Source organism: Phyllostomus hastatus, unplaced genomic scaffold (genome assembly GCF_019186645.2).
Source record: "Phyllostomus hastatus isolate PE091 unplaced genomic scaffold, TTU_PhHast_1.1 phas_contig_62, whole genome shotgun sequence".
NCBI lineage: Eukaryota > Metazoa > Chordata > Mammalia > Chiroptera > Phyllostomidae > Phyllostomus > Phyllostomus hastatus.
The window spans coordinates 18,726,505-18,751,139 of NW_025333921.1; the positions used below are offsets into that span (position 1 = coordinate 18,726,505).

The window sequence follows — 24,635 nt, forward strand, 5'->3', positions numbered from 1 at the left end:
TCAGAGAAATGGAGATCACAGGAGACTTATCAGCAGTGGAGTGGGAGGGGGAGAAAGGGGGGAAAAGGTACAGAGAATAAGTAGCATAAATGGTCAGTAGAAAATAGACAGGGGTTAAGAATAGTATAGGAAATGTAGAAGCCAAAGAACTTATATGTATGACCCGTGGATATGAACTAAAGAGGGGGATGTTGGTAGGAGGGAGTGTGCAGGGTGGAGGGGAATAAAGGGGGGGGAATGGGACAACTGTAATAGCATAATCAATAAAATATATTATTTTAAAAACTAAAAATAAGTAAAAGTATAAATAAATAAAATCTTTATTTTAAAAAACTGGGAGGAATGGGGCAGTGGCAAGATGGCAATGGATTGTGATAGATTAGGAGAGTTAATTTTGCAGTGCTTCCCAGTACCAAGCTGAAAATAAAAATACAGAAGGGAACATCCACCCAAAATAAACAACTGAGGACTACCTACGGAGGAGATACTTAATCAAGGATAGATGAAACCACCTCATGACTGGTAGAAAGGGCAGGGATGCAAAAGGGACCAGCACCACTTTCATGGGTAGAGGCTGGCACCAATTTCATGGTGGTGGCCGAGGTGACTGCATGGCTGAGGGACCTTCCTCCAGACAGGAGTGAAGCCTGGACCTCAGACCCAGCTCCCAAGCACAGAGTGCCAGTTTTGGGATTGCCTGCCTATATAGCATTCAGTGGTGAAAGATCATGGGGTTTTTTGCCTATGGGAGAAACACTGAGACCATTGGAGACAAAGACACCTTTTTTTTCTTTCTTTTGTTCTAATGGGCCAATGCACAGATTTTGCCTTCTCAGACACTCACCTTTGGCTCCGGCAAAGGGAGGGCATCATGGTCTACAGTCACATGAGGAGAGCCCGGAGTGGAAGGCTTGGGGAACAAATGTGTGGAGGGGCTGCTGGGTTCCTGGTGCTTGGATATAACACCATACCACAGCAGCCATTTTTTTTTCTTGAGAAAAAGCAAGCCCTTCCCATGGGAAAACAAACACAAACTTCACCCTGTGAGCAAAGTGCTTGTCCCAGCCTCTGAGTGTCTTCTAGCTACATTCTCCAGACTCTCACTTGCCACACCTCTGAAACCCTGCTTTCCTCTCCAAGCATCTTTCTTACTTTCCCCCAACCTGCGTCTCATCTCCTGCCGAGGAGACAGCAGCATAGGCAAACTCAGGGGTGTTAGACACTGGCATTAGGATGTGGCTATTCCATACACTGTCCCAGGAAACAAACTGGTGCTTCCCCCTCACCAGAAACCCTAGAAAGGCCATCAGACCCAAACTCTGAGCACTGGAGGCCCCACCTGCTACCCTACTAGGGGCTTCACCCTGCCATGTTCAGGGAAACAATCTGTGGCAGACTCAGATGTGAGAACACACCCACTTTCTTCCCTGAAGTCTGAATGGCACCTTCAACATGAAATACAGGTCCCATCCTCCCAGTTCCACCAGAAGCCCTTTTCGAAACCGTTGGATAAGCAGCTAGAGTAAGACAAATGGAAGGACTGCAGAGAGAGGCAAGTGGAGGCAGTAACTATGGTGCTTTTGGTTATTAGTTGACCCACCCCTGGGCCTTGTGCTGATAAAAAGCCAGCAATGCAGAGCAGCAAGAATGATCCCTGATGCAGCCAAGCCTGACTAAGGCAACCAAAAACTGTGGATTGCAGCCCTGGCTGGCGTAGCTCAGTGAATTGAGCACAGGCTGCGAACCAAAGTGTTGCAGATTCAATTCCCAGTCAGGGTACATGCCTGGGTTGCAGGCCATGACCCCCAGCAACTGCACATTGATGTTTCTCTCCCTCTCTCTCTCTCTCTCTCTCTCTCTCTCTCTACTTCCCTTCCCTCTCTAAAAATAAATAAGATCTTTAAAAATTTAAAAAAAAACAAAAAACAAAAAACTGTGGATTGCTTGTATCTTTGGACAGGCTACCTAGAGCTAGATGGGGATAGCACACGACCTTGGCTTACACCAATTTCACAACACCAGTCATATCCAGAAGGAGAATCCAGCAAGCACGCACTAAACTCTGCCGAGAGGAATTTCACCTTGTTCTTTTTCATTATTTGAGTTATTTTTTCTCTCACATAGTTTTTTAACATTTTTTCTTCAATTTTCTTCCTAATTTTTCACTATTTTAATCTAAAATCTCATATTTTACTCTTCCCTTTTCTTACTCCATTTTGCCTTCTTCCTTCCCTTTCTTATTTTTCATATTAAATTTTATTTTTTCCCTTTCTTCACCTTGTTACTATCCTTATGCTTATTATTTCTTCCCCCTCTATCATCTCAAAATCATTTTTCTTTCCATTGGTCATCTCATATTCTTTTTTCTTTCATGTATTATTATTCTTTTTCCACCTTATTAATCTTTGTACATTTGTCATTAATATTGCTGTTGTTGGGGGGTGGTTACTGAGGTAGGTTTTGTCTTTTGTGTTGATTTGTTCTGTCATCACCTGTACAACAGCATACAACATGTGGTCACTGTTGAGACACTCAGCCAGCCAGCTGTAGGGGAGAACATACCAACAAACCAGACCATAACAGTCAAAACCCAAATACAACAGGAAAGCCCACATAAACTTCATAAAGAGCATCTCTATAACAACCAGCTCAGGAGAGCAAGCAGACTGCACTTTGAGTTCCACAGGACTCCTACCACAGGAAGACAGGAAGTCAAAGTATGTCGATCTAACACGTAGATACAAACAAAAGGAGTCACCTAAAATGGGGAGACAAAGAAACAAACCACTGTTGAAAGGAAAGGAGGAATCCACAGAAAAAGAGTTTAATTAAATTGAGGCAAGCAATTTATCAGTCATAGAGTTAAAAGTAATGGTTATAAGGATCTTCAAAGAACTCAGTGAGAGCTACAAGGAACTTTATGGGAGCTACAAGGAACTGGTGTGAACTTCATCAGCATGAAAAAGGACAGAAACTATTAATAAGAATGAGGTGAAAACGAAGAATACAATATCTGAAATGAAGAATATACTAGAAGTAATTAAAAGCATGGTAGATGAAGCAGAGGATCAAATCAGTGAGTTGGAAGACAAAGTAGAAAAAAAACAAAAAGAATAAAAAAATAAAGATAGTTTAAGAGAGATTTTGGACAACATGAAATGTAACAATATGCACATCATAGGTATAGGCAACCGGTCTGTGTGGCAATGGCGAATGTAGCTCAGCCCTGGTCTGGAAAACCAACAGACATGAAGCAGCACACAGAAGCCAGACCCACAGATTGGCTTTCCCATGAGGAACCAGGCCTGCATTATATCTAGGCTGCTTTGTAGCTTGCTTTTGCTAAAACTCCCTCTCCCTGAATTAAGACAGCAAATGTTTAATGCATACCTTTGAAGTAACTTCCTAAAGTCTATGCTAAACCTCCCAAGGACAAAGTGTAACCAGTTCAAACACTTTTTTCCTTGCATTTGCAACATCCTTTTCTTTGTTATCTGTACATGGTAATCACCTAAAGCAAACCTATGCATAATAAATGAGGACCTGCCTTGATGTAATGCTTCTGGAAAAGCAATAAAAGCTTGTCCAGGCAATGTTGGGGTGCTCTCTCACTCAGAGAGTGGCCATGCCATCCCTTTTCTCCACAGACTTCTGCAGTCCATGTGAATTTGTTCATTGCATCCACAACACCATGACAATACTGGTCAGAGTCCACATCACATAGGGATAACATAAGGAAAAGAAAGGGAGCAAGGGACAGAAAACCTATTTGAGGAAATAATGATGGAAAACTTCCCTAACTCCTTGAAGGAAAAAGTCACACAATTTCAGGAAGCACAGATAGTCTCAAGATGATTCCAAAGAGGCCCACACCAAAACACATCACCACTAAAATGGCAAGTTTTAAAGACAAGAGAGAATCTTAAAGGCAGCAAGGGAGAAACAGCTAGTAACATACAAGAAAGCTCTGATAAGGCTATCAGCTGATTTCTCAACAGAAACACTACAAGTCAGAAGGGACCGGCATGAAATATTCTGAGTAGTGAAAAGCAAAGATCTGCAACTAAGACTACTCTATCCAGCAAGGCTCTCTTTTAAAATAGAAGGTGAAATAAAGAGCTTCCCAGACCAAAAAAAAAAAAAAAAAAAAAAGGCTAAAAGAGTACAACTCCACCAAATCAGCATTGTAAGTAATGCTAAAGGGACTATTGTAAGAAGACAAAATATAGAGGGGAACAAATGTAGAAAGTTAAAAATAGCCGTGAATAAGTACCTATCAATAGTAACCTTCAATGTAAATCGAATAAATGTTCTAATCAAAAGATATGGGGTACCTCTGGCTGGTGTGGCTCAGTGGATTGAGTGCTGGCCAAAGAGTCACAGGTTCAGTTCCCAGTCAGAGCACATGCCTGGGTTGTGGGCCAGGTCCCCAGTAGGGGGTGCATGAGAGGCAACCACGCATTGATATTTCTCTCCCTCTCTTTCTCCCTCTCTTCCCTTATACCTAAAAATAAATAAATAAAATCTTTGAGAAAAAAAGACATGGGGTAGCTGAATGGATAAGAAAACATGACTCACATATATCCTGTCAACAAGAGACACACCTCAGAACAAAAGATGTACACAGGGTGAAAGTGAAGGGATGGAAAAATATTTTATTGAAATGGACATAAAAATCTGGGGTAACAATACTTTTATCAGAAAATAGACTTCAAAACAAAGGTTGTAACAAGAGACAAAGAAGGTCACTACATAATACTTAAAGGAGTAGTCCAACAAGAGGATATAAAACTTGTAAACATATATGCACCCAATATAGAAGCACCTAAATATATAAAGACAATCTTGGAGTACTTTAAGAAAAAGACTGACAGCAAGACAGTCAGTGTAGGGTATTTTAACACCCCACTACCAACAATGGATAGATCTTCCAAACGAAAAATCAACAAAGATGCTGTGGCATTAAATGACACTCTATATTAAATGGACTTAATTGAAATTTGCAGAACATTTCACCCCCAGAAAGCAAAATATACATTCTTCTCAAATGCATATGGCCCATTTTCAAAGACAGACCACATGGTAGGACACAAAACAAGCTTTAACAAGTTCAACAAAATTGAAATCATATCAAGCACTTTCTCAGACACAATGGCTTTAAAGTATAAACCAACCTCAAGAAAAAAAAAGTCAAAAACATTCAAATACATGGAGGCTGAATAACATGTTATTAAATAATGAATGGGTGAACAATGACATCAGGAAGAAATCAAAAAGTATCCAAAAACAAATGAAAATGAATGAACAATAACCCAAAACCTATGAGATACAAAAAGCATTCCTGAGAGAGAAGTGCATAGCATTATAGGCCTATGTAAAAAAGATGGAAAAATCTCAAATAAACAACCTAACCCTACATTTACAAGAACTGGAGAAACAACAATAAACAAACCCAGAGTGAGTAGAAGGAAGGAAATAATCAAGATTAGAACAGAATTAAATGACATAGAAATTAAAAAAAAAAACTCAAAAGATCAATGAATCCAGGAGCTGCTTCTTTGAAAATAAACAAAAAAAATTGACAAAATTTTATCCAGCCTCATCAAGAAAAAAATGTGAGAGGACCCAAATAAAATCAGAACGAAAGAGGAGAAGTAACAACTGATACCACAAAAATACAAAGGGTTGTAAGAAATTACTATGAACATCTATATGCCAAGAATTGGACAACCTGGGTAAAATGGATAAATTTCCAGACACATACAATCTTCCAAAACTGTATCAGAGAAAATCAGAAAGCCTTTGTAGACAGGTAACAACTAGCAAAATTGAAGCAGTAATCAAAAAACTACCAACATACAAAAGCCCTGGACCAAATGGCTTCACGGGTAAATTTTACCATTCAAAGAAGAGCTAACATCTATCCTTCTCAAACTATTCCAAAAAATTCAAGAAGAGGAAAGACTCCCAAACTTTTTTACAATTTCAAAACCAGGTAAAGACACAACAAAGAAAGAAAATTATAGGCCAATATGTCTGATGAACAGAGATGCTAAAATCCTCAGTAAAATATTAGCAAACTGGATCCTTTTTAATTTATTATCTTTTTAATGTATTAGCAATACATTAAAAATATACACCATGATTAAGTGGGATTTATTTCAGGGATGCAAGGATGGTACAATATTCACAAATCAATAAATGTAATATATCAGATAAACAAAATGAAAGACAAAAGTCACATGATCATATCAATAGATTCAGAAAAAGCATTTGATAAAATCCATCACCTATTTATGATGAAAACTCTCAGCAAAGTGGGAATAGAGGGAGGATACCTCATCATAATAAAGACCATATACAAAAAAACAACTGCCAACATCATACTCAATGGGCAAAAACTAAAAGTGTTTCCATTAAGACCAGGAATAAGACAAGCATGTCCACGTTAGCCACTTTTTTTCAACATAGCACTGGAAGTTCTAGCCACAGTGATCAGACAAGGAGAAGAAATAAAAGGTATCCAAATTCAAAAGGAGCAAGGAAAACTCATTATTCACAGATGATATGAGAGTGTGCATAGAAAACGCTATATTCTCCACCAAAAAACTACTTGACCTAATAAGTGAATTTGGTAAAATAGCAGAATACAAAGTCAATATCCAGAAATCAATAGTATTTTTGTACACCAAAAATGAACTATCAGAAGAGAAACTAAGAAAAAAATCCCATTTACTACAGCAACAACAAAAAAAAGTACCTAGGAATAATCTAACCAAGGAGGTAAAAGATCTGTACTCAGAAAACTATAGAACACTGGAAGAGTAATTGAGGAAGATACAGATAAATATAAACATATACTGTGTTTATGAGTTGGAAGAATTAACATCATTAAAATACCCATACTACCCAAAGCAATCTATGAGTCAATGCAATTCCTATAAAAATACCAAGGGCATATTTCACAGATCTAGAACAAATATTCCAAAAATGTATATGAAATGAAAAAAGACCCCAAATAGTATCAGCAATCTTGAGAAAGAAAAATAAAGGTGGAAGGAGCACAGTACCTGATATCAAACTGTATTACAAGGCCACTGTAATCAAAATAGTCTGGCACTGGCAAAGAACAGATACATAGATCAGTGGAATAGAATAGAGAGCAAAAAATAATGATCAATTAATATTTGACAAAGGAGTATACAATGGAGTAAAAATAGTCCTTCAATAAATGGCATGGGAGGAACTGGACTGCTACATGCAAAAAAAAAAAAGAAAAGAAACTCGACCACCAGCTTACACCATACATTCAGAATAAAACTCAAATCGAATAAAAAGCTTAAATATAAGTCATGATACCATTAAACCCCTAGCAAAAATATAGACAGTACAATTTCAGATATCTCGCATAGCAACATTTTTGCTAATATATCTCCTAGAGCAAGGGAAATAAAGGAAAAAGTTGAACAAATGGGATTATATCAAATTTAAAAGGTTCTGCACAGCTAAAGAAACCATCACCAAAATGTAAAGGGAACCAACTCTATGGGAGAACATATTTGCCAATGATACAACATAGAAGGGTTTAATGTCCAAAATATATAAAGAACTCATACAACTCAACACCAGGATGACAAACAATCCAATTAAAAAGTGGGCAAAGGACCTGAACAGACACTTCTCCAAGGAGGACATACAGAGGGCCCATACACATATGAACACTTGCTCAGCATCACTAGCCATCAGACAAATTAAAACCACGATGAGATATCACTTCACACCTGCCAACATGGCTATGATTAATAAATCAGCAAACAAGAAGTATTGGTGAGGATGTGGAGGGAAGAGAATTCTAGTGCCCTTTTAGTGGGAATGCAGAATGGTGTCACCACTGTGGAAAACCACATGGAATTTCCTCAAAAAATAAAAAAAAATAGAACTACCTTTTGACCCAGCAATTCCACTGCTGGGAACATATCCTGAGAATTCCAAAACACCAATTCAAAAGAATCTATGCACCCCAATGTTCATAGCAGCACTATTTATAATAGCCAATATTTGGAAACAGCCTAAGTGCCCATAATTAGATGAGTAGATTTAAAAAACTGTGATACATTTATACAATGAAATATTATGCAGCAGAAAAAAGGACTTCCTACCTTTTGGAACGGCACAAATGGGACTGGAAACTATTATGCTAAGTGAAACAAGCCAGCTGGTGAAAGACAAATATCATATGATCTCACTTATAAGAGGGACCTAATGAACAAAATAAACTAAGGAGCAAAATAGAACCAGAAGCATTGAATTATGGAACAGACTGACAGCAGTAAGAGGGTGGAGGGAGGTGGGGTCTGTTTGAAAGAAGGTTAAGGGGTTAGTCAAAGAACAAACATATATGAAGGATCCATGGAAATGAACATGGAAGTGGGGTGCAGGCTGGGTGTAGGGAAGTGAACGGGGAAATACTGGGACAACTGTAACAGTATAAACATTAAAAAACACAAAATTCAATCATATATTATCTGCAAGAGATCCACAATAGGTCCAAAGACACAAATGATTAAAAGTGAAAGGATGGAAAACATTCCAAGCAAGTAGCAATGAAAAGAGAACAGCTGGCTATACTAATATTAGTCAAAACAGACTTTAAGTAAAAAAAGATTACAAGATACAAAGAACATTGTAAATTAATAAAAGGGTCAAAAACAAAAGATATAATTATTGTCGTAAACATTTATGGGTACAGACCACCAGACTATATGAAGCAAAAAATAACAAAATCGAAGACAGAAATAGAAGCTCTACAGTAATAATTGGAAACTTTAATACCTGACTCTCAGTAATAGATAGAACATGCAGACAAAAGATGACTAAGGAAATAGAGAACTTAACACAATAAACCAAGAAATTTGGTTAATAAACACAAAAACACAACAAAATAAACCAACTAATAGATCTAATAAAAACATACAGAACATGTCACCCAACAACAGCATACATGTTTTTCTTTAGTCCATATGGGACATTTTGCAGGATAGACCATATGTTAGGCAACAAATTTAGTCTTAGGAGATTTTTAAAAATAGATATCATATGAAGTATGTTTTCTGACCACTATGGGATGAAGTTAGAAATCAACAACAAAACCAGAAAATGCACAAAATGATGGAAACTAAACAACACACTTTTAAACTAACAGTGGCTCAAAGAAAAAGTCACAAGGGAAATTAGAAAATACTTAGAGATGAATGAAACAAAAGCACAACATACCAAAACTAGTGAGATGCAACAAAAGTGTTGCTAGGAGGGAAACTTATAGCTATAAATGCGTACATTTTAAAATCTTGGGCAAGGGCAAAAATAAATGGGACTATATCAAACTAAAAAGCTTTTGTGCAATGAAGGAAACCATCAACAAAATGAAAAGGCAACCTACTGAATGTGAGAAGATATTTGCAAGTGATATTTTTGATAAATGCAAAAATTTATAAATATTCAAAATATGTAAACAACTCATATAATGCAACATCAAAAAACCAAATAATCTAATTTGAAAATGGGCAAAGGAGTTGAATAGACATGTCTCCAAATAAGAAGTACAAATGGCCAACAGACACATGAAAAGATGCTCGATATCACTAATCATCCAGGAAATGCACATCAAAACCACAATGAGATATCACCTAACATCAACAAATAACAAATGTTGGTGAGGATATGGGGAAATGGCAACCTTCATTTGTTGTTACTGGGAATGCAGATTGGTGCAGACAGTACGGAAAACAGTATGGGTGTTCCTCAAAAAAATTAAAAATATAACTACCTTATGACCCAGCAATTCCACTTTTTGATGTTTATCTGAAAAAAATGAAACACTAATTCCAAAAGATATATGCACCCCTCTGTCCACTGCAACACTATTCACAGCAGCCATGACAAAGAAGCAAATGTAGGGCCTATCAATGGGAGAATACATAAAGAAGATTTGCTATATGTATATACAAGGGACTGTTATTGAGCCATAAAAAAGTTTGAAATTTTGCCACTTGTGACAACACAGATGGGCTTAGAGAATATTACACTAAGTGAAGTCAGAGAAAGATAAATACTGTATGATCTCATTTATATGTGGAATCTAAAAAACAAAAAAAGACTCATAGATACAGAGAACAAACCAATGGTTGCCAGAGAGGAGATGGGTGGGGGATAGGTGGAAAAGGTTAAGGAAATTAAAAGGTACAAACTTCCAGTTATGGAAGTCACAGGGACGTGATGTACAGCATAAGGAATATAGCCAATAACATTGTCATAGCTTTGTATGGTGATAGGTGGTTACTAGACTTGCGATGTTCATGTTGTAAGGTATATGATGTCAAATCACTATGTTGTACACCTAAAAGTAATATAATATTGTATATCAACTATAAAGCACTAGGAAAAGGAAGGGAGAAAACACAATTTACAGTAGAGATAAATAAAATAGAGAAGAGAAAAACAATATACAAAAATCAATAAACCCAAAAGCTGGTTCTTTGAAAGAATCAACAAAATTGACAACCCATTAGCTAGGTGAACTAAAGAAAAAGAGAGAATACTTAAATTACTAAAATCAAAAATTAACATGGGGATATTACTACCAGTCTTACAAAAATAAAAATGATTCTAAGAGACTACTACGAACAGTTGTCTCCAACAAATTGGATAACGTAGACGAAATGGACAAATTCCTAGAAACACAAAACCTACCAAGGCAAAATCCAGAGAAATGGAAGATCTGAATAGAACTATCACTACTAAGGAGATTTCACCAGTAATAAAAAATCTGCCAACAATAAAAAGCTCTGAACCTGATGGCATTACTGGTGAATTCTACCAAGTGTTTTAAGAAGAACTAGTACCAATTCTTTTCAATTTCCAAAAAATTGAAGAGGAAAGTACACTTCCTAATTCATTTGACAAGGGCAGGATTACCCTGATACCAAAGCCAGAGGGAGACAAAAGAAAACTACAGACCCTTAGGAAGATTGACACAAAATTTCTCAACAAAATACAAGCAAACGATTTTCAACGGATTATTAAAAAGCTATTACACAAGAAGAAGTGGGATTTTATTCCTGGAATGAAGGGGTGGTACAACATATGAAATTTGATCAATATATAATATCAGCAGGATGAAAGGAAAACACATGAGCATCTCAATATAGAAAAGGCATTGAGAGAATTCGACATTCTCTCAAAATTAAAAAAACACAAAAACTAGGAATAGAAGGAAACTACTACCTCAACATAGTAAAAGGGGCCTTCTTAACTATATCCCCCTGCACTCACATGGAAATGAGTTTGGATTTTCTGAGCACACACCAGCTGGCTGCAGGGAGGCAGCCCAGAAGGCTGCTGGCTGGGGAAGGGGGAGAAGAGGGAAGAAGGGAGGGGCAGGAGCCCGCCAAGATGAAAATTCCACCTTCTCACAGCAGAGCAATGATGGGGCACTGAGTGCTCCCCACAGTTCATCGCAGCTCTGCCACTCAGCCACCTTAGGAAGAAGCTGTCAGCTCAGAGGGAGCCCTGTGCACCCGGGCCAGCCAGCCCTCGAGAACCACAGCCTTCAAGGTCCGAACCGCTGAGCTGGCCATTAGCGAGGTACCTGGCGTGTACACGTAGACGTCTGTGCTGTGCTGTCGGAGAGGTCCTCTCCGACTCCTAGCCCAGCCCTATCACCGGCTGGGGGGAGTGGATCCGAGGCCCTGAGAGGGGACCGGGGCTACCGCAGATCAGAGACGACCACAAGTCTGCCTTGCCCCATCCGCCGGGGTTCTCCCGTGGAAGTGCCGGGGAGCAGGTGGCGAAGGTTCCCCCGGCGGTGGACACTGCGCCCCCCTGGGGTAGCCCGGAGGCGACAGAGGCTGAGAGGGGCGGGGGAGGGGCGGGGTGGGGTCACGCGTTTGACTCCGCCTCTTGCTGGTATCAGCCCGTGCTCTGGTGCTGGCTCAGTCTGGGCAGCTCTGCTCGCCGTCGTCGCTCGGGGACCGCGGGATGACACCGCCTCTGCCCGGATGCACCGCCCTCGGCGTCCTGCCCTCCCGCGTCCCCGGCCGGCCGCCTCGGTCCCGGCTCCCGCTGCGGCTGCTACTGCTGCTGCTCTGGGCGGCCGCCGGCACCCACGGCCACGCGAGGATCGGACCCCGCGTCTATGCTGTCTGGAAAGGTGGGTGGCGCCGCGCAGGGGGCAGAGCGCGGGTCCGCGGGTTGGGTGCAGAGTGTGTGGCACCGGCTCGGCGCGCTGCGGTCCCGGGCTGTCCTCGCGGGGAGCGTGCGGGTCTGGGTGAGTGTGCGTGTGAGTGTGCGTGCTGACACACTGGAGTGGCAGGAACAGGAACGCTGCGGGGAGCTGGCGGGGGCTGGGGGGCTGCTGGAGCCCCGGCTAAGTCACTGCTAGTGCGCCCACAACTGAGAGCCGCAGTGCCGGGGCACAGGGGAAGGGAGCGGGCCCCTCTCTCCACGCAGGGGAGCTCTCGGTCCTCCAGCGCTGGGCCACTGGTCAAGACCCCCCCTTTCTCCGCCTGGGACCTCCACCCACGTCCCCTTTCCTGAGCTGCGGGCTGGGCTCCGCTGTCGCACAGGGGGCCGGGCTGGGCCAGAGTGGGGGGGGGGGCTGTGGAGGGGGAGGCGTGGACCCCTTGCTGCCGCTGCTGCGCTCTGGCTGTGGGAACAAAGACCCTGCTGCCTGCCCCCGCCCCGTCCCGGCCCAGAGCACAGGCGGTAAAGGGTGGGCACCCTGTGGTGAGCTGGGACGCGGTAAGGTGCAGAGGCTTGGGGCACCTGGGCGCTACCTCTGCAATGCCGGCACCTGCACCTGCCGCTCCCCCCCACCCCACCAGGTCCGCACGTGGCAGTTGTCACCAGGAATAGGTGCCAGCGTGGGGGGCACTGCCTGTTGGGCGGGGCGCGGCCGTTGGAACCCCCAAGGTAGGGGCTCTGGGCGGGGGTGCGGCTGTTAGGCTGCCGTAGCTATGTGAGCCTGAAGGACCCGAGAGTCTGCCTCAGGGGTGACTGAAGTTTAAAACCCCCCACAATGGGCCAGAAAGCCGGCTAGGTGGGGGTTTGAGGCTTTATACCCTGAGGGACTGAGCTCCCTCCCCTGCACCGCACGTAAATGCTTCCCGCCCCTAGGACGAGTGGGTTCGGTCCCCAAATTAGACGGATCTGCGGCCCCCCCTGTGGTGGTGGTGGTGGTGGACTCGGGGTGGGGGCTGAGGGGACCTGCGGGTCTGGAGCTGCGGGTCTAGACCTGTCTGGGCCCTTTGATGCCTGAGGCGGTTTGCAGGGATTGCCAGGGCCTGAGCATTATCTGGGGCAGGTATTCTTAGCAGAGAGAAGGGGGAAAAGCTCACACAAAACCAGTGTCTCAAACTGCATCTGCAGCAGAGAGATTGTGACTTGCCCAAGGTCACTGGGCACGTGTGAGCTCGCAGTGCAGACGCCGCCTCTGATCTGGCACAGAACCTGTGCTACTGCTGGGTTAGGGAGGGGGGGAGGATTTAGGCAACTCCTTGGCCAGGAAGGAGGGACTCTGGGGGCTAACTCTTTGTTATTCAGCCTGAGGTATTCCAGGTGGGAGTGCAGCAGGGCAGCCGGACATTTGGCCGCCTACTCACCTCGAACACCTGCATCCTAGGCTTCCTCTGCCTTCCCAGAATCTTTGCCTTGCATCAGACCCTTTGGCTGCCCTGGACAGCCCAGCATTTGGGCCCTCTGAAGGGGGCCAAAGGACCATATCTGAGTGTTCTAGAATCCCGTGCCCCGCACCAAACCCCTTGCATTTGGCACTGCTTGCCCCCCACCCCCCAAGTCTTCCCAGGACCTCTCCCCCCCACACATACTTAATACACGCCCCTCTCTTAGCACGTAATATGCACTTCCCCAGCACTTAGCCTCTCCGCCCTGAGGCTGTTGGAAGCTGCTTTAGGTTCTTTGCCCACTTTCCAAGTCTCCCAGTGCAGCTCCACCTCTCTCCCCTGCACATAGTACACTCCAGTAGCCACACCGGCTGTGCCCTCTGCGTGGCAGTACACTAATGGCCTCTGCTGGAGTCTGTCCACCCCTCACCTGGCGTGTCCGAGGGCAGCCTGGGGTCTTCTTCATCAGTGCCAGGCACCCCACTGGTCAAACAGACCCTGCCATCCGCCTGTCCCCCGGGACCACCAGCTGGTGATGGTATATGCTGGCTGACAGCTGCCTTCTGTCTCCTCTGGGTGACACATGGATGGAATGGGCTTGGGCAGGGGAAGGCTAGGAGTGGGATGAGAGGAGAACCCTCCTGGCCTTTCGTTAGTGTCAGCCTCCTTCCTGTCTACCAGTGGGCTGGGGGGGGTTGGGGGGTGGCCTTGAAGAACAACCAGACCAAGGATAATGGTGGTTCCAGAGCCACTTCTCTATGAGGCATAGGCTGGGGGGTTTAGTTTAAAGTCAAGACAGGTATGGGGACTGGACCAGGTATGGGGGGGGTTCTTCTCTGTCATTTATTTTCTTCTTGTTGGACCACTTCACCTTGGGGGGAAGATTAGGTTGGGGAGTCCTGGGAGGGTCCCGGCCTACACTTGTCCAGGGAGGCTGGGACCTCCAGCGTGTGTGTGTGTGTGTATGCACATTTATTTAGTTAGTTAGCTACTTTTTTAAGTTTTATTTTATTGAGAGACCTCCAGCATATTGAGTCCCGGCTCAGCAGCTCTGGGCAGAGAGAGATGTGCTGGCACTAACCTGCTGGGTGCCCTTGACCTCCACACCCTCAGAGTTCACCAGAGCAGGAAGGGCTGTGGAGGTTGTTCCCTGAGGGCTGTCCCTGACACTGGGCCAGGCAAAGGTAGGACTGTTTGGGCCTGACCTCCCTGCAAGGAGGGGGCTGAAGAGGAGTGTGCTCCCGCTGAGGGCAGGAGACTGGCGTGCCTGAGGAAGCTCTGCGCCCCTTTCCCATTCCATCCCCGGTTGGAGGAGATGGAGAAGCTTGGAAGGTCCTGGTCCCCAAGGTCAGAGGCGAGCCAGCCTGCTGCCAAGGAGAAACAGAGCTCAGTCTTCAGTCTGCACCTGCCCAGCTGGTTCTGCCCCTCCCTTGTCCAGTCCAACAACAGGATGTTGTTGTTGACTTGGAGGCTGCTGGGGGAGCTATTACGGGGCTAGTCCCCAGGGCAGGGGTTGTTGTGACCTCCTCCAGGGGATGAGGTCACAGCTGGGGCTCCCCAGGCATCAGCATTTCCAGTGGAAATCCTGGTCCCCTTGAGGCTTGGAACCGTTACTCAGATGCTCACCCTGCAGGACAGGTAACAAAATTAGCATTTTATAGATGAGGAAAAAGAAGGTTAGAAAGGTCACCCACTTAGAAAATGAATTTAAGTTCTGGATTGTGAATATAGGTTTCCTGGCCCATGTTCTTTTTACTGGGCTGGCTGCTTCCTACTTCTAAAAGGTGAGATTAACTCACAGAGGTCCCGGAGACAACCATGACTCTTAACTGATTATCTGCTTCAGATATTAGCAAATAATCCTTTAGAAGATTAATGCCGATGTAGCTCCATTTTCTCCCATCTTCTGCCTGGAGATCTCTCTCTCTCTCTTTTTTGATTGATTAATTTTTAGAGAGAGAGAAAGGGGAGAAAGAGAAACATTGATCTGTTGTTCCACTTATTGATGCACTCACTGGTTGATTCTTGTATGTGCCCTGACCGGGGGATGGAACCACAACCTTGGCAAATCTGGACGGTGCTCTAACCAATTGAGCTATCCAGCCAGGGCCTAGAAATTTATTCCAGAAACAAACGGACTTTTAATTGGGAGGTAAATATAAACTTTTAGACCTGAAAAGAAACTGTTTTGTGACAGCATTTTAGATACTGTATCCTTGAGTATTCTTCCAAAAGAAAGCACATTTCTGTTTTTCCCCTTTGCATTTTATCTTTAAATTTACATTATTTTTTATTGTATTTTTTCTCATTACCATATGCCTCCACCCCCACACCCTCTCCCTCTTGCATCTCCACCCACCCTCCAGGAGGCACTTTTGTTGGTCTCCCACTAGATTAGCACCTGTAGGAGGAGAATCTGTCAGACCTCTCCTCCCCCCAGGTCTCTTTGGTGGTTCTCTGTGGAAAGTCACAAATCCTCTGCAGATCTCCTCAGCCTGCTTGTTGAGCAACAGTGTGTCCCCCCAGGCTCCAGACACAACAAAAGACTAGCTGGTCCTTCAGAGCACCTCAATTTATTCCTCCATGCCCTTACACGTGTTCTCTCTTAAGCTCAGACTACCTTCTCTCCCTAGTAAACGTCAGCTCTCCCTTAAATACGCTCTCAAATGATCTCTCTTGGGAGACAGCCCTTTGTCCTAGCTGTCCCTGCTAGTAATGGCTTCAGCCTACTGTTTCTAGTGCTCTAGCTGGGGTCCACACCTCTGCTGAGGCCCTCAGTGTGGTATTTGGTATTGTGTGGTTTTTGTTTGATCTAGCCTTGTTTCTCCTGCCATCCTAAGAGTTCCTTGATGTCAGGGACTCTTATTTGTTACATACGTGTGCCTTGCCCAAAAGCAGGCATGGAGTAAATGCTTAATATGAGTTTGCTGAGTGAATGAATGAGGTGATTTGCTGAAGGTGAATACTTTTCAGAAGAGAGACTGCTCACAATTAGCACTGTAGGTAAGGATGTGGTTCCACATGGAGCCACAGGGGGGCCAATTGCCTTGCTTTGGGAGTGGTGCTCCTGGAGGTAGTTGGGCACTCCATACACAGCCTACTCCATCCATCCCAAGTAGCAGTCATAGGTGAGGGCAACCACACTGTTAACATGTGACTCAGGGTGAACTTCTTCCCTGCTCCCCCTTCTTAACCCACATTCCTTCACCTATGAAATGGGCTGATATCCTAGGTAGGAGAGCAACTAAGTAAAACTAAGACAACTGCTAAACTTTCATGTATACATCAAAACTCCCCAAAATCAAAAGTCAAAAAGGAACTTTGAGTCCTAGTGAGACACTGGATATCGAGCATGATGAAAGTTTAAGCCCCTAGAGGTATAGTGTGTTTTGTGGTCCCTCTTGTATTTTTTAAATTAAAAATAATATTAATTAAAAATAATATTATAAATAATTTGCCATGTCTGTGGGTCTCAGTAGAGCCCTGTGTTCCCCCCAAAAGGCTGTCTCAGCTCCATAGTGTCAGTTTCCATCTAGTGATAATGGTACAACCTCTCCTGGTACCAGCCTCACAGAATGACTGTGATTACAGCCACAGGGTCCACATGTGGTCTCCACTGGGCCTCAACCTTGGAATTTGGCTGAACTGCCTGCCCACTGCCCCTCACCTGGATTTCCAAACTGGGAAATGCACTCATGTCTTTCTGGAGGAGAGTTGATAAGCAAAGTTGATACAGCTGCAAACTTCCCGATATATATGACTATGAAAGGATGATTGTATGGAGACTCAAAGGACTTTTGGGACCAGAGAAACTGTTGTCATTGACTTGTAATGAGAGCTGTTATTTTGGAAACTTTGGAAGTATAGATGGGAGAAGGACTAGAGATTGAAGGTTTACTGTGATGTTGCCTTTTAAGAAAAATTGTTTGTTTCCCCTCCAGTAAGCCACGATCTCAGAGGAGAAAGAGGTTCATCTGATTCCTGGGGCTGTTGTCTTGTGGTGGTGGTGGTGGATGTGCAGGCACTTAGAGGGAGCAAGGATTTAAGCCGAGTGTGGGATCCTGCCGAGTGGATTGAGCTCAGCCCTCCCTGCTTCTCCTGCAGGTCTTTAAGATGCTGAGCAATAAGGAGTCTCTGGATCAGATCATTGTGGCCACCCCAGGCCTCAGCAGTGACCCCATTGCTCTCGGTAAGTACAGAGCTGAACTTGAGGAAGTAGCAGTTGTTGGAGGAGCAGAAACCAGAAGAGGGCAGTCACCCTAAAGAGACTCTGACCATCTTTTGAAGAATGACTGGTCTTGTGGGGGGTGGGGGGGGAGAACCAAGATGCATTCTGCATACCCAGCCCTCCAGAGCTGTCAGCCCCACAGCCTACCTAACATCATAAATGAAACTGGGAGGATGTCAGACGAGGGCAGCGGTTAGCCCAAACCACAGCTATCGGGGAAGACTCCGTGCACACCTTGATGGGTCAGGGAAGAGGCCAGAGATCAGGGGGAAAAGAGGAGGTCGGCGTGTTGGCACCCAGTACGTGACTTCACTGCAGGGGGAGGTGGTGAGCAGGGGACAAGATGGAGAGCACTCTGCTGTGCTGCTTGGTGCTCTGTATTTGCTGCTCCTTACATGGGTGCTCTGTGGTCCTGAGTCCCTGTTGAGCCTGTTGCTCTGAGGCCTAACACCTCTCCTCCCTCCCGGATCTGGCAGGGTTTCATTCTCTGAGGTGAGTCCCGTTCTCCTTAGGGGTTCTCCAGGACAAGGACCTTTTCTCTGTCTTTGCTGACCCCAACATGCTCGACACGTAAGTACACCCGTCTTCTTAAAGAGTACCCTGTCTCTCCTCATCCGGTCGAGCCAGAGCCTGATTGTTGCCCTGCATTCGGCTCTCAGAGCCCAGTCCCTGACCACCCCCACGTCCCCCTTCTAAGTCCATCAGGAGGCGAGAAAGAGCAGGGCGCTCTGAGGAAACGCCCAGCCCAAGGCAAGAACACATATTGCTGTGGAGGTGAAGCAGGGTCTGAGGGAGGCAGCCTCGTGGGCTGGGCTCAGTGTAGCTCTCATTCAATAGCTAGGAAGCATCCTTTGAAGGATGTGAAGCTGGGGAAGCAAGCGGGTGTGTAGATCCCTGTTGTTTTCGAGCTAGATGGGACAGAAGAGGTTCTGTCTCTTATGCTGCAAGTGCAGGAAAAAGCTCCCTCACCGCCCCCCAAGAGAAGAGAGGGGACCTGGGAAGCAGTGGTAGATCCCTGAGCCTCCCAGGCTGTCTTGTCCCGTTGTGCTGGGGGAGGTGAAGCACTTACGGTGGGTCCCAAGACTGAAGGCCTTGCCACTGTTGCTAGGGGCAGAACAGAGGAGGGCGAAGCCACTGGAAGGAGGTGCTGAAGACTGAGGAATTCAAGGCCAGGCACAGGGGGGCTTGATATTTCTGAGGGCCACCCAGACTTTTGTCATGGCAGGGGCGCTCTTTCTTTCTTATTCACCCTTGGCTTTCTTCCTGGCCCTGTTCCAGGTTGGTGCCCGCTCACCCGGCCCTAGTCAATGCCATTGTCCTGGTTTTGCACTCGGTGGCAGGCAGCACGCCGCTACCGGGGGCTGACTCCTCTTCCCGGAGCACGCCCTCCAGCTCGTACCGGGACATGCCAGGTGAGTCCCAGGAGAGTGTGGTGCGGGCCCCCTCAGGGGGCCGGCAGTGGCCCAGGAAAACGCTTTACTCAGCAGCTATGTATAGCGCTGGCAGAGGGTGTTCCTCGGGAACTCTCGGTTTGAGTCAGGGAGTGCATCTGTCCTGTAATTTTCCAAGAGGAGAGACGAAAGTATGAATTTGGAGAGTGTCTGAGCTGCGATTCTGGAGCTACGCCTGTGCCTTTCTGCTCTCCCTGAAATCTGTTCTGCCTCCTCCAGGTGGCTTCCTCTTTGAAGGGCTCTCTGATGACGAGGACGACTTTCACCCGGTAGGTGGCCTGGCTGCCTGCCCTCTGGGGAACGTGGTCCCAGGGAGGGCTGCATCCCTGCAACCTGGAGCCCAAGCTGCGAGGTGGTCATGGGCCCTTTGGTGGCCAAGTCTATGCCACACTGTTGCTTTGTGACCCTGGCAGCCTGGGGAGTCTCCCCAAGAACTGCACATGGAGCGGGGGTGGTGTTATCAGGACTGTCACAGGGCCACTTTCCTGATCCTGGGTGCCTCCCTTCTCCAGAGGGCCAGGTCCACGCCCTCCAGCAGCACCCCCAGCTCCCGCCCAGCCTCCCTGGGGTACAGTGGCGCTGCTGGACCCCGGCCCATCACCCAGAGTGAGCTGGCCACAGCCCTGGCTCTGGCCAGCACTCCAGAGAGCAGCTCGCACACACCGACTCCTGGCACCCAGGTATGGAGAGGGGAGGGGCAGGTGGAGGCTGGGCCCCCAGGGGAGAAGCTCCCCAGCGGTGGGATGGATTTGTCCTTGCTGACCCTGATATCTGGTTTGAGCTGAAGACTGCCCGAATCCTCACGGGTTTCTCGCTGTGAGACCTTCCCCTCCCTTGCCCTTAGGGCTCAAAAGTCCAAGGCGTAGCACAGTCCCAATTGATTCCTCCTCCTGAGTGGTTCAGGAGAAACCTTCCCTCACATTAAGTGCGCTTCCCCCATCCCTGGCAGGGCCCAGCCCTCAATGGCTTAAGTATTTCTGGTGACCGTCTGTCCAGCTTCCAGTGCTAGGATCCTAGGCTAGGTCAGGGGCTCGATTCCATTTCCCTGGAGCAGAAGAGAATGGAGCCTTTCCTGCCCGCCTGACAAGCCTTTAGGTGACCCCTGTGTGGTTGTCAGGTCGGGCAGGCCGCTGCTGGGAGGCAGTATTTGGGCACGCCAGGGGCACCATGGGGTGATGTGACAGCAGCGGGTATGTGCTGGGAGACTGAGACGGCCCTGAGGGTGGCCCTGACCTCTGGTTTGTCTCACTAGGGCCATTCCTCTGGGACCTCACCAATGTCCTCTGGTGTCCAGTCAGGGACGCCCATCACCAATGACCTCTTCAGCCAAGCCCTACAGCATGCCCTGCAGGCCTCTGGGCAGCCCAGCCTTCAGGTCAGTCTCCCCCCGCCTGGTGCCCGTGCGGCTTTCCCAGTCACTTTGGATACCGAGCTCCTGCTCTCCCGAGGGCCTTCCCACTTGGCGTGCTTCACTCCGGGAACAGCAGGGGCAAGGCCGTGGAACAGGAAGAAGCTGTCCACAAGGAAAGTTGTCCCTGGGACTTGCACTCCTGCACCCAGGGACCATGGCCTGACTCCACTGACCACCTGGCTTGGACACTCACGGCAGTTTTGGTCCCTTCATTCATTCCAAGGGCGCTGCCTGAGCACTGAGCATGTGAATCCTGAGGCGTGGACCTGGGTCCGGCTCCTGGGCTAGAGGTGAGCCGGCCCCATTCCTGCCAGAGGGGCGCCAGGCAGTTGGGTACTGAACTTGGGGAGCAACAGGGCTAGAAGCCCAGGCCAGGACTGGGGTGAGGGTCTAGGTGTGGCAGAACATCTACAGAAGGGATGTCTGAGCTGATCGTCAAAGAATTAGTTAGAGGTTAGCCAGGCAGGGAAGGGGTCGATTGGGTGGAGGGATGGTGTCCAGGCATGTGTGGAGGGACATGTGACATGCTGAGAACTACAAGGCTCCAGGCGGTGTCCTCATGGAGGACATCCTGAGATGTGGAGCCAGAGAGAAAGCAAGCAGGTGCCCGCCTGCATGTGAGGAGCAGAGGGCCTGGGCAGGGTGGGCACCAGGGAGCAGTGGAGGGTTACGCAGGAGTGACGCCAGCTGCTCTGCCTCGTGGCACGCGCACCTTAGCCGCCAAGCGGAAGGCCCACGGGGTCGGGTCTTACTGCCTGTCTCTGTGCACAGCCGTCGGCTTCCCCGTTTCCTTTGCTGCTCACAGTGAGCATGAGGCTGTGGGTCATTTCCGGAACTTGCCAGGGTCAGTGAGCCAGGAAGTAGTAGAGACCAGGTTTAAGCCCGTGGGGTTATGTGTACCTGACGTGGCCCAGGTGGACAGTGAGGGGTTGGGAGCGGTACCTGTGGAGGGACAGCTTGTCTTTTCCGTTTCTTCATCGCAGCTGGATGCCTGCCCACCTTGTTCTCCAGCTCAGGAGCTTCAGTGGTTCCACCAGGCCTGTAAAGGGAGTCAGAGTAGTTTCATGGTTTTCTCAAAAGCCCTCCTTCCCCTCCCGCCTGCACAAATTTACACTCCTCCCCCACTACCCTCTGCTTTGCACAGTGCGAGCACAGCATTTTCCCTAAGTTGTGCACTCACCTACTTCATGAGATAGACAGATTGATGAAGCCTTGAAAGTACTGAAAGAAAATATGGCTTAATTGCTTTAAACCCTTACAGTTGAGAAGGTTTTTCATACCTGAAAGTCAAAATCCAGGAGCCGTTGTATAAAGAGTAATATATTTTGAGCTTGTAAAAGTGAAGATTTATGCAGAGCGATCGAAAACAAAAAAAAAGAGAAAACACCAGGCAAAGTCTGAGCGCTAACAACAAAATTGATTTAGCGAAAAGGAGCGAGGCCGTGGACTGACTGCTCACGCGCAGACGGCCCGCACCAGGCGCTTCCTCACAGTCCCTGTCTCAGAGTCTGTGCAGGAGATTGAGCAGGTGGGGAGAGCGTCCCTGGTGCAGGGTCAGTCCCTGCAGTGCTGTTCCAATGGCGAAGGATTCTGGTACACTTCAGGACGTCCACGGTGTTCAAACGTGTTACGGTTATTAAAACGCTCGTTCAGTCCTGGCACAGAGAGATGTCCAGGGGACACTGAGAGCGTTAACAAAACAGAAGAGGGAAAAACAAACAAACAAACAAACAAACGGAAAGCAGAGGAGGGGTATACATATGGAAGAGGAATGTAACAAAAGTGTAGGTTTAGGAATATGTGTTTGTCCTCTGAGAACAGAATTGGTCATCCAGGATGGGGCTGAGAGTGGACAGAAGGAAGACTTTTCACTCTCTGACGTGCTAAGAAACAAAACGAAAAATTTTATCCTCCTCCCCCTTTTGCATGTGTGCACGTCTGCGCATGTGTATGTCTGCTTATAAGTATAGGAGGAGAAAGAAAGTAATCTTTTGAACTTTAGACATGGGGTAATTTGTGCTTTTTTCTTTGATCCTTATGTTAGAGGTCTTTTTTTAATTGGATAAACTCTAATTTGTTCTTTAAACCCTGAGTCTCTCTTGCATTCTTACTAGAAATCCTGTGTTGTGTGGAACTTCAGGTCAGAGTTTGCAGTATTAATCCACCCTTTCCCCGTCCCTCAAAGGATAGACCTGAGTGGGCCTCCGTGGGACCGCACCTAACAGCTTTTCCCTGGTCCTGTCTTTCTGCAGAACCAGTGGCAGCCTCAGCTGCAGCAGCTGCGCGACATGGGCATTCACGATGATGAGCTGAGCCTGCGGGCCCTTCAGGCCACTGGCAGGGACATCCAAGCAGCTCTGGAGCTCATCTTTGCCGGAGGAGCCCCATGAACTCCCTGCTCCTCCTGAGCCCCCAACAAACTGCCAAGGTGTCTGCCTGTGGGAGGCACTCCTGGAAGTGCCCCGTCTCTTTTTTCCCCAATACACGTGATGGTTGACCTTGTCTTTGTCCAGTGCTTGGCCTTTCTGGCTGATCTGCGCTGGTGGGGGCGGGGGTGGGGTGGGGCAGCAAGCATGGTGTGTGGGTCTGATATCAGGGAGCACGACTGGCCCCTGCTGCTGGGCTCTGGCTGGAGAGTTTAAGTCCTATGTTTTGGGATATAACATATATGGGTCTGTTTCTCTTCTCGGACCCTGAAATAAAAATCGACAATGAAGAAATTACTACCTTGTAATTTGTGGTTGAAGATTTGTTTCGCAAGTGTTTTAGGGCCTATTTTACACAGGGAGCCTATTTTCCAGGAGCTGTGGAAATTTTGAGAATGAATCATATATGAGAAGATTATCATTAGGAAGATAGAGGGTATGTCTATGCATGAATTTTTTCACAAATAATTTTAATACTTGATAAAATAGGAAATATAGCCTTTTTTGTGACCTCAGAGCACCCTGTAGTTCTCTTAGTTATTGTATGTGTTTCACTGTTTTGTCATTGGTTTCCTTTTTCTTCTTCCCACACTGTGGTAGATTGTGTTGATGGCCCAAGTCATCATCCTCCTTGTGTCCAGACCCTTCCCCATGTAACTGCAGTACCTGCCCACCACGAGTGGAGTAACCTGCCCACCCTTTCCTAGCTGCCACCATGTAACTTGCTTTGGCCAACAGAATGTTAGCATTCATGATGGAAACAGAGACTTGAAATGGACTTGAACATTGGCACACTCCTTTTGCACCTCTGCTGTCATAATGAGAGCCCAGCTGAGCTAGCTTTTAAAGAAAGACAGACACCTGTGGCAGAGCTGAGTCTCCTGAACCTCCCTAGCAGAAGCCAGCCTAGGTTAGCCATCTGCCGGACATGTTAGTGGCACAGCCATGAAAAAGTGTACAAATTATATTTGTACTACTTGATGAATTTTCACAACGGGAGCACATTTATATAATCACCACCCAGATAAAAAGCTAGAATTAATAACACTTCAGAAGTGCCTTGCATGCCCCTTCCCAGTCATTCATTACCCACTACCTCCTCCAGGGGGAACTGTTGTCTTGATATCTAACACCATAGTTCATTGTCTGCTCTTGTACTTCTAAATGGAATCATACCATACATAGTCTTTCGTGTCTGGTTTCTTTCATTAAAGACTATATTAATGAGAGTCTTTGAGGTTGTTGTGAATAGCAGTAGTTCCTTCATTTTTATTGCTTTATAGTATAGAATACAATGGATGTAACCCAATGTACTTATTAATTCTACGTTGGTGTATATTTGGGTTATTTCCCACTTAGAACTATTGGAAATAATGACACAATGAATATTCTTATATTTTGTGAGCAAATACACACACACACACACACACACACACACAC

At 46.3% G+C, this 24,635-nt stretch overlaps 1 protein-coding gene across 1 annotated transcript; it reads left to right on the forward strand.

Moving 5' to 3' along the window:
* Window positions 1-11,971: 11,971 nt before the first annotated feature.
* On the forward strand, window positions 11,972-23,492 carry LOC123825218 (ubiquitin-like protein 7). The gene is made up of 8 exons (XM_045848564.1): window positions 11,972-12,208; window positions 17,784-17,868; window positions 18,420-18,477; window positions 19,186-19,319; window positions 19,578-19,627; window positions 19,871-20,038; window positions 20,611-20,733; window positions 23,022-23,492. Exons 1-8 carry the CDS (start codon window positions 12,194-12,196, stop codon window positions 23,157-23,159), a joined length of 771 nt encoding a protein of 256 aa, XP_045704520.1. The 5' UTR covers window positions 11,972-12,193; the 3' UTR covers window positions 23,160-23,492.
* Window positions 23,493-24,635: the final 1,143 nt, after the last annotated feature.

Coding starts and splice junctions, on each gene's coding strand:
- LOC123825218 (XM_045848564.1), top strand. Junction 19,320..19,577: donor CTCGTACCGGGACATGCCAG/GTGAGTCCCAGG, acceptor TGCCTCCTCCAG/GTGGCTTCCTCTTTGAAGGG. Junction 20,734..23,021: donor CTGGGCAGCCCAGCCTTCAG/GTCAGTCTCCCC, acceptor GTCTTTCTGCAG/AACCAGTGGCAGCCTCAGCT.